At 44.6% G+C, this 10,034-nt stretch overlaps 1 protein-coding gene across 2 annotated transcripts in view; it reads right to left on the minus strand.

Annotated features, from left to right (window-relative positions):
- LOC112141140 (zinc finger C3H1 domain-containing protein) overlaps positions 1 to 7,919 on the minus strand; it is a 22,479-nt gene extending 14,560 nt beyond the window's left edge. Inside the window, exons 1-9 of one of the 2 annotated variants that reach the window (XM_024264204.2) lie at positions 7,258 to 7,919; positions 5,196 to 5,603; positions 4,996 to 5,109; positions 2,820 to 2,933; positions 2,563 to 2,690; positions 2,031 to 2,436; positions 500 to 708; positions 298 to 421; positions 122 to 222 (exon numbers count right to left, since the gene is read on the minus strand). In XM_024264204.2, coding sequence (XP_024119972.1) covers positions 122 to 222; positions 298 to 421; positions 500 to 708; positions 2,031 to 2,436; positions 2,563 to 2,690; positions 2,820 to 2,933; positions 4,996 to 5,109; positions 5,196 to 5,603; positions 7,258 to 7,789 — 2,136 coding nt within the window. In that variant the 5' untranslated portion in view covers positions 7,790 to 7,919. Of the gene's footprint in view, positions 1 to 121; positions 223 to 297; positions 422 to 499; positions 709 to 2,030; positions 2,437 to 2,562; positions 2,694 to 2,819; positions 2,934 to 4,995; positions 5,110 to 5,195; positions 5,604 to 7,257 lie in introns of both variants that reach the window. The other variant, XM_024264203.2, reaches the window with a different exon arrangement.
- Between the last annotated feature and the right edge of the window lie 2,115 nt (positions 7,920 to 10,034).

Genomic DNA, 10,034 nt, shown 5'->3' on the forward strand with positions numbered 1-10,034 from the left:
AGTAATCTTTCATATGAAGACGGGGGCCGCAAATCATCATCCTGCGGGCCGCAAATGGCCCGCGGGCCGCGAGTTTGAGACCCCTGACGTAGACAGTTACTGTGTGGGGCGGGGGGCGTACCATTCCAAAGACGGCGGCTTCGGCCCGGTGGAGGGGAACATCTGGTGGAGGGAAACATCCGGCCTCGTGCGCTGACAGCAGGTCGTGTTTGGGCGATGATGCTGACAGGAAAAGGAAAAGTGAGCAACATTGAGAGGAAACTGGAATTCAGGTGCAGCCGAGGCCGTCCCGCTCACCTGGCGAGCCCGTCTCGCTGTCTGTATCCATGGCAACCTCGTCATAGTTGTCATACTGGTAAAGGTTCCCTAAGGTATCCATGCCTGGCTTACCAGCAGATTTCCTATGGTCCTGGTCCCTGGACTGGAAAAGGACAAAGGTGAAGTTTCTTCAGAGTGGAAGCTGGCTCACCTGAGCATAGGTGACCTAAGCCCCTCCTACCCCGCTGCGAGTCCTCCTGCCGCCGACCAGCCTCATGAAACGGTTGTACTGCTCATCCTGGTTGGAGAGATCCCGGATTCTGCGGATTTCTTCTTCCCTTTTCCGCCGGTCCTCCTCCTCCTGTCGCCGTTTATCCTCCAGCTTCTTCTGCTGCTGCTGCTTCCAGGTGTGCAGCTGCTGCTTCCTGACCGTCTGCTTCACCGCTGAGCCTGGCGGACAGACGGAGGCTGTCATGCCTGAAGATGCTTCGGTTCAGAGGAATCTCTCACATAAGGTCTTTGAAGCTGGGAGACACCAGTTTGGATCAGATCCACTGAGTGGAGTTAAAGAAGGATGAAGGTCCTAATAGATGCTCTGCTGCTCTTATGTTCTCTGGTTTGGTCACTAAAATCTCCTCAACGTCAGATGAAGATCATCAAGTTTTGTCATTTGGAATCTGATTCTTGACATTCTGATCCCAGAGTAAGTAGGCCTTAAATCAGCCTGATTGGACTGAAGGGAACAAGTGGACATTTTCTAGAACTCTCTGAACTGGATCATGGTTAGACTGATCTGGATCATGGATAGACTGATCTGGATCATGGATAGACTGATCTGGATCATGGATAGACTGATCTGGATCATGGACACATTCTAATCTGTATCCCAGACACTCTAATCTGGATCACGGACAGTATTTTCGATCACGGACACACTCCAATCTGGATCACAGACACACTGATCTGGATCATGGATAGACTGATCTGGATCATGGATAGACTGATCTGGATCATAGACACACTCTAATCTAGATCACAGACACTCTAATCTGGATCATGGATAGACTGTGATCTAGATCATGGGTAGACTGATCTGGATCAGGGATAGACTCTGATCTGGATCACAGACAGACTCTGATCTGGATCACAGACAGACTCTGATCTGGATCACAGATAGACTCTGATCTGGATCACGGACACTCTAATCTGATCACTGACACACTTTGATCTGGATTACGGACCCTCTATTCTGGATCACGAACACACTCTGATCTGGATCACAGACAGACTCTGATCTGGATCACAGACAGACTCTGATCTGGATCACAGACAGACTCTGATCTGGATCACGGATAGACTCTGATCTGGATCATGGATAGACTCTGATCTGAATCATGGATAGACTCTGATCTGGATCATGGATAGACTGATCTGGATCATGGATAGACTCTGATCTGAATCATGGATAGACTCTGATCTGAATCATGGATAGACTCTGATCTGAATCATGGATAGACTCTGATCTGGATCATGGATAGACTCTGATCTGGATCATGGATAGACTCTGATCTGGATCATGGATAGACTGTGATCTAGATCACGAACACACTCTGATCTGGATCATGTAAACACTGTTGCAAAGCACCAAACTTAATGTGGGGTCAGGACTGGGCTGATGGTTCAGTCAAACCCCAGCTGCTCTGGTTTAGTTTCAGTTTCATATCTAGCAGGTTATGTTCACAAACATGAACTACATCTGCAGGGCTTCTCACCTAGACTTGTCATCTTCTTGGAGCTGTGAGGTCTCGCTGGAGTTCTGCTTCTTGCTGGTGCAGCTTTGGAACCCAATTTTGGACTCTGCTTTGGTCTCTCTCTGTCTGCAGGTCTAGGTCTGGTCTTCGTCCGGTCCTTCTCTGCAAGTTTGGACCGGCTCCTGCTGTTCCTGTCCGTGGCGGCTGCGGCGGCTGCAGCGGCAGAGGCGGACCTGGTGGTGACCCTCTGCTTGGTAGGAGACGTCAGTTCAGAGCTGGAGTTCTTGTCCTGAGCAGCTTTGGAAATCCGGTCCTTGGTCTTCTTCATCACCTGCTGCTCTTTCTGCTGCCACTTCTTACTGGCGGACTGTAGAGCGAGGAGACGCAGCTGCAGCTCCGACAGCTCCTCCTCCTCCACCTTTTCCACCTGAGTGGGGATATGTGAGGTAAGGCACTGCTGGCTGAGGGCCCTTGATTCATAAAGATGGGTGGTATCCCAGCCCTCCCAATCTTCTTCCTGATATAGAAGTGATGTAGATGGAAAGCAGCTCACCTTATCAGGTAAGATGGAGGACTCCTCGCTGGAGGCTGGTGATTGGCTGGGACACGAGCTGACCGCCTGAGCTTCCTCGCTGCAGCACACGCACCATTCCTTCACGCCAGCTTCACTAGCACTCTTCTCTGCTGATGACACACAAAACAGGAAATGACATCACAAACGGGCTGCAATGGTGGAAAGGGCTCTCTCTAAGGTTCTCTCTATGCTTTCAAACCCAAAGTGCTGAAGTGTCTGAGGCAACAGTTACTCACCACTTGCCCCCCCTGCTGGCAGTGGAGTGTCCTTACTGCAGCAAACACACGGCTTCTTCTCCCCCGCCACAGCAGCACCTCCTTCTACCGTCTGCTCTAAACTTCCTGCAGCAGCTGGAACAGAAAAATAAGAATCACAGCATGAAGATCTCCAGCAGACATGAGGGGCTTCAGCACTGAATACAAGATCCAGACTGCATTAGTGGAAACATTAGGACTTATAAGGCTGTTTATACTTCCACATGGTTACGAATCGCTTGGAAGTATAAACCATCCTTTATGCGTTCAAGACACTTATGAAAATAGTGTCTGTGGTAGAGGCGTCCACCACAGACACTTCTTTCAACTTTAGTAGGGCTGCCACGATTAGTCCACTAATCGACGACTAATCAACTGGACACGTTTGGTTTGCTTAAATTTCCCTCAATTATCCGGAACAAATTTTCGACTAATCGACTTTCAAAATAGTCTATGACTAATTTAATAATCAATTAGACGTTACTTTATTTATGTGGAGTCAGAGTGTAGTAAAGCTGAAAGTTATAATGGCATTCTGTTTGCTTTTTTGAATATTTTGGCATTTATTAGGGTTTTTTGGGCTATCTTGGAGTTTAGCTAATATTTCAGCTCCATGCTAGCTATTTTGGCTAATGTAGGATTTTTTGTTTTTTAAGCTATTTTGGAGTTTAACAAATATTTTAGTAACAGGCTAGCCGTTTTAGCTAATTCAAGATTTTTTCTGTATTTTTGGGCTATTTTGGAGTTTAACTAATATTTCAGCTACATGCTAGCTGTCTTGGCTAATTTAGGAATATTTCAGTTTTTTAAGCTAGTTTTGAGTTTAGCTAACATTTCAGCTACATGCTAACTATTTTGGCTAATGTAGGCTTTCTGTGTTTTTTAGGTTAATTTGGAGCTTAGCTAATATTTCAGCTGCATGCATGCTAGCTATTTTCACTAATAATGACTTTTTTGTTTTTTAGGCTATTTTGGAGTTTAGCTAATATTTCAGCTAAATGCTATCTGTTTTGGCTAATTTAGGAGTTTTTCATTTTTTTTAGGCTAATTTGGAGTTAAACTAATATTTCAGCTGGATGCTAGCTATTCTGGCTAATGTAGCCTTTCTTTGTTTTTAGACTATTTTGGAGTTTAGTTAATATTTCAACTAGATGCTAGCTGTTTTGGATAACTTAGGGTTTTTTTTAGGTTAATTTGGCATTTAACATTTTCAGCTATCGTCACTAGCATCTTCAGCTGCCAAATTCAGCCAACAGCATTCACACTAGCATTATTGCAGGTAATGCTAGTATGAATATATCTAGTTTTTAGTTAGCTTAGAGCTAATGATGGTAAAGATGTGTGCTTTACATCCACTTTGTGCATGACCCGATTAGTTGACTAATCAGAAAAAATAATTGGTGATTAGTCGACTATTAAAATAATCAATTGTGGTAGCACTAAACCTTAGAGGGACTAATATGTTTATGTCTGCAAATATAATACTGTACAGGTACTATGGCAATTTGAATGAAGGGTCGTGGAGGGGAGGAGCTCCATCTCAACCCTTGTGCTGTCCTAGGCCTGTTACATTAAAGTGTGGGTCGCACAAGACAGCATACTGAACTTTTTTTTCCCAATGATTTTTTATCTTCACTGGTGTCCGTGGCAGGCATAAAGTCCATTCCACCTTTGTCACGGGACGGATCACACTTCAATATAAGGGTGGGGTGATCCGGACCAGATAAGATAACACAAGGGCTAAAGGGAGTCCAGGTGTGTCTTGCAGTTCTGGTTAGGCTCGTGTGGTCATCTTAAAGGACATCATGAACCACTGTCGTGTGTGGTAAGAGTATCAAGAAGTATTTGTATGTATAACACAAGTTACACACACTCGTGACATACAGGTGATGCGTTTGTACGTCGTCCTTACGCCACGCTCTAAATGTGACGTACACTCAGTGTAAGGTACAAATACTTGAGTTTGACACCCCTGCTCTACAGTGTTCCTGAAGGATCAGAGACGGAGACAAAGATTACGCCGTTGAGGAACGAACTTTCCAAAGAACACAGAGGTGCTGCTGCCACCCGACACATCTCCAACTGGAAGCTGTTGAAACCTTCTCCCAACAAAGATCTGCATACGGCCCAAAAAGTATCTGAGGCAACAGTTACTCACCACTTGCCCCTCCTGCTGGCAGTGGAGTGTCCTTACTGCAGCAAACACACGGCTTCTTCTCCCCCGCCACAGCCGCACCTCCTTCTACGGTCTCCTCTAAACTTCCTGCAGCAGCTGGAACAGCAAATTTAAGAATCACATCATGAAGATCTCCGGCAGACATGAAGGGCTTCAGCACTGAATACAAGATCCAGACTCACCTCCACCTGCTGCATCTGGATCCACACACTCCGTCTGGCTCTGGTCCAGGATGGCCGGGACAGGAAGTTTCTGACGGAGAGGCTTGATGTTGAACGCATGAAACACTTTTTTCTCTTTCTTTTCACGCTCTGCCAGCTCCTCAGCTCCTACGGGCCCTGGACCCAGTCCTGGTGCTGGTGTGGCCTCTGGAGGCCCAGCAACACTGTCTGCAGCACCCTCCCTGAGAGGAGAGGTGGAGGGGCCCAGGACCATGGTCTCCTCCTTTCGGATGCATTCCAGCTCCAGCTGGATCTGCTTGTACTTGGACAGCAGGTCCTCAAAGCTTTCATTGGTGCCAGCCTCCACTCGGGAAACACCAGGAATCCCAGAACCATCTTTCCTGGGCCGATTCCGGGGCGGCGGCTTCTCTGTGGCCCACAGTTACAGAAAATAATGCTCAGTGGAACACAGGATAACATAAAAACAATATAAATATAAGCGTATGTGGAGGCATGTTGCAAGACGGTCACTTAGCCGATGACGGCAAAGAGGATACACTGATGTGTGTTTATGACATATAGATGGTTGGGAAAACAGCGTGATAAGATTAAAATTTGTTTTAATGAGCACATTCCAACGAGCTGCTTCCTTTCTACTCAGTTTACATTAGAGGTGTGTATTGGCAAGTCTGGCAGTACGATACATATCACGATACATGTGTCAAAATACGATATATATCACAAGGCAGTACTACAGACAATATTTCAATCTTTTAAATTATGACTTGATAAAAACTTTATCTGAGTATTTGTGCAACTTTCACATAAACAAAATTGTAAAATACATTTTTTCAATGATAAGAAAATTAAGCACTGATCATTGACATCTTAACTGCCCACCAGACCAGTGCTGCCACTTTAAGCTAACTGCAAACTAGAAAAGTTGCATTACCTGATAGTGCCAGTTTGAATGCTGCAAGTTGAATTTCGCCACTGAAGATGTTGATATCTAAAAATAGCTTAAATTGCTGAAGCTGATAGCTAGCTGAAGTATTAGTTAAACGCCAAATTAGCCAAAAAAAAAAAAGAAAAAAGCCTAAATTAGCTAAAACAGCTAGCATGTAGGTAAGAAATTGGCTAAACTCCTAAATAGCCTTTGAAATCTTAATAAATGCCTAAATAGTCCTAAAAGCTAGCATAATGCTATTATAACTTTCAACTTTACTACATTTTGACTCCATATGATATAAAGTAATAACTAATCGACTATTAAATTAGTCGTCGACTATTTTGAAAGTCGATTAGTCGAAAATTTGTTCCGGATAATTGAGGGAAATTTAAGCAAACCAAACGTGTCCGGTCTGGATACATCCTAAGGCTCTGTGTGGTCACCGTGGATCACATTGTGACCATGAATGTGAGATGACAGCCATCTGTGTGTCACTTTATGTTTTTGATAACAATTCTAAATAAAAGAGGAGATTTTGGGCTGTATGACATTTTCTACTTTAACCACAACTTTTAGAAATGTTATCTGATACAAAGGATTGCTATAAGGGATCCCAAACTACGTTTAGTTTGAAATTCAGCATGTTTGTCATGTAGATGTGACAGAGTGACAGTAAAAGTGATCCCGTGTTTGGTAAGAATCCCTTAGACTGAATCAGTGAGCAGTACATGTTGCACTCTGATTGGATAGAGAAGTGGCTCTGATTGGCTGCTGACAGGAGAAATGTTCTGATTGGTTAATGAGTTCCGGTAGAATATTGGTGTCAAAAGTCTGAGGTTGTACGTTGTTTAGAAAAAAGCACTTTCATGTTTACGTGGTGTTATGAAGACCTGAAAATGTATATATCTTGTTTCCTGAAACAGAAAATGTTGTACAATTTCAATAATTTTACATCTACTTTCCTGTTTTGTTTTTTAAACGAGCTTAAATTATCTGTTTAACACATCTAAACTTTCAACAGAAGCACAAATTACATTCACATATCCCTAACTTCCTCACAAGTGTCGACATTCTTTCACAACAGCACAGACTACAGGAATGTGACTCCGTACCGGACCCGGCACCGAAGGATACGTTTTCTCAGCGGGGATCCGTGAATCTCGGGAGGCCCGTATCGGCCCGGTGGGACTCGGAAGTTCCCCTCCATGCCACCTCGGTTCCTGCCTCCCCGTCCTCTGTTCGGCAGGACCCGATGACGAAACCTACCCAGTGCGTCGTGGCTACGCTCCCAGAAGTTAGATCGTGGGCTCGGTTCGCCCAGCAGACCGAGTCCCGGTGGCGGGGGGAGCGGGAGTCCAAGCGCAGCGGGCGGAAAGGGGGGCCGATCGGGCCCGCTGGGCCCACACTGCTGCCTGTGGCTAGGAGAAAAGGGTCCGTGGTTGTAGGGCAGCACATGCATAAAGCCCGGCGGCTGGTGGCCCAGAAGCGGCCCTGCATTTTGCGGGTGGTGGTGCGGTTTCCGAGTCCTCTGACCAGCGCCGCCGCGGGGCCTGTTCCCTTCCCCCCGCCGCATCGGTACACTCTCCTCGGTTTCATCGTCACAGATTTCCCCGTCCTCCAGCTCCCCGTCCTCCGCTGGGGATGGGTTGGGTCTGTACGCGTTCATGTTGTGCTGACCGCCGGTCACGCTGTCACCATACCGGCCTTCGGTGTCAGCAGGCGGCCGCGGGGAGGCTCCTCTCCGGTTCCGTTTCGGTTAGCTCCTTGCTAGCTGTGCTGTTGGTCAACTAGCAACTATCGCGATAACAAGAAGTCAAACGAGACTTTCGCAGAGCCAAAGCAGCCCGTACAAGGAGCGCGAGTTCATAAATTCATATTGGTTTTTTAGTGTGTATTAGGTTCTGGATAATAAAACATTTTTTAGCGTTAAATTTACTTTTCTGGACACACGAGGTTTCTGGGGAAAGAAATAAACAAATACCAAGCCTTTTTTTCGTTTATGTAAAGATTATGTCTACTGTCCCCAATGAAACCACAAGAGGGCGCAATGTAGCGCTGTATTTTGCAGGTGTACAGAAAAATCAAACCCAAGAGGAAACAAAAATGTGCATCTTTACTGTCAATGAGATGATGCCAAAACTCAAACACATTGATAGTTTTGTTTTTGTTTTCTCATTAATCTGATTCTGTATGCTGAACACTGCAGACTTCACATCTATAATTTGAACAAATCTAAGCTATCTAACACAAGGGGAGAATATGTCTTTTGAGGTCTGGTTGAGACCGCCAGATACTTTGTCACAGGTATTATCAAAGTATTTTTTTTATTCTGTTTTCAAGATGGAGAATTGCAGATGTGTTTCAGCAAAGCTGGCCTCTAGGCATAGGCAAGCTTGACGGCCGCCTAGGGTGCCATCTGCTGGATGTTTTTTTAACAGTTTGACACTACTCATTTTTGTGTAAATGTAAAAATAAATAAATAAAATAACTCAAAAGTCTGACATATTAACTTTTCCTGGTGCCACGCCTTTCTTTGCCTGTCGCAGCTCCTGTCGAAGCTCGGTGGAGGAGAGGAGAAGGAGAAGCTCACGGTGCGGTCGCTGCTTCTTTAAAACTTTAAGGATGTAAAAGCAGCAAAACAAGACCTCAAGGACAGCTTTAGGGTCAAAAAAGGAATGAAAAGGAGGAAAAAATTGACTCAAAGCAGAGGTTGGTCTGTTTTATTTTCATTCATTTCCTTGGACCCCCCTGACCCCCCATTTTGGTCTAAAAAGTAACATTTTATTTTTGTTGGAAAAGAATAATGTAACTGGCAGTGTCTCTTTTTTTGTTCTTTCCCCTTTTTTAAACCCTTAACTGTTGAATTTTTTTAACCTTTAACACTGCAGATGCTGTCAAAACATCTACCGTGCTGAAAGAACTGTATTAAATGTTGGTACAGTGATTTACATCCCCGGTGGATCGCCCACGCTCCCACTCTTGGCCGTGGACCACGCCCCCGACACCATCCTGCATCTCTGAGTGAGAGTGATTCCTGCTGGGACGTCTGTCCTCCTGGTCGTGGACTGCACTTCTGCTTCATCATGACTGTGGACTTTATCATCACTTGTCCCTCAGCTTTATCTGAATGAACTCTTAGATTCGTAGTTGTAGAAGCTAATCTTTCTTTAACTGTTCTGGTATCGCCTGTCCGTCCTGGGATAGGATCTCTCCTTCATGTGGGAATCCCTAAGGTTTCTTCTTTTTTTCCTGACTCAGGTTTTTTTAGGAGTTTTTCCTTACCGGGAGTGAGGGTCTAAGGGCAGGGATAACCAGTTTATGTAGTCTGTTTAGTTTTTAACAATTGTTTATATTTTGAAGCCCAATGAGGCAAATCTCTTTGTGATTTTGGGCTATATAAATAAAATTGAATTTAATTGAATTACACCACTGCCTGACATTGTGAATGTTGGGATTTGCATCCCGGTTAGGGAAAAATTTGATTATTCTTAATTTTTTTTTTCGGTGGTGATTATTTAATCATTGACAATTAAAACAAATAGATACTTATTTCAACATATTCCAAGCAGCTGCTGTACTTCTTTTTCGTCGGGCTGTGGTATTTGTGTGTGCATGCATGTTTCACCAAGGGCACCATGCAACCCAGAGCCAGGGCTATGTTTTAGATATACCGCGACTGTAAAAGCTAAGTCCATAGTTTATGAATATGATGAGATTTCTTACCTTACTTGCAGGTTTCAAGGAAAAGAGACTGGAGGGGACTGTCAACATATTCTCTCTGTTTATTTGAAACAAAGAAGAGGATCTCAGCTTTGTTTGTGTTTAGCTACAGAAAGTGGTTTCATTTATGTAACTGTGGTAGGATACATTATTAGTGCATATCAACAGACCACACACAGAATGAACAAAAG

This window comes from Oryzias melastigma, linkage group LG6 (assembly GCF_002922805.2).
Source record: "Oryzias melastigma strain HK-1 linkage group LG6, ASM292280v2, whole genome shotgun sequence".
Lineage (NCBI taxonomy): Eukaryota > Metazoa > Chordata > Actinopteri > Beloniformes > Adrianichthyidae > Oryzias > Oryzias melastigma.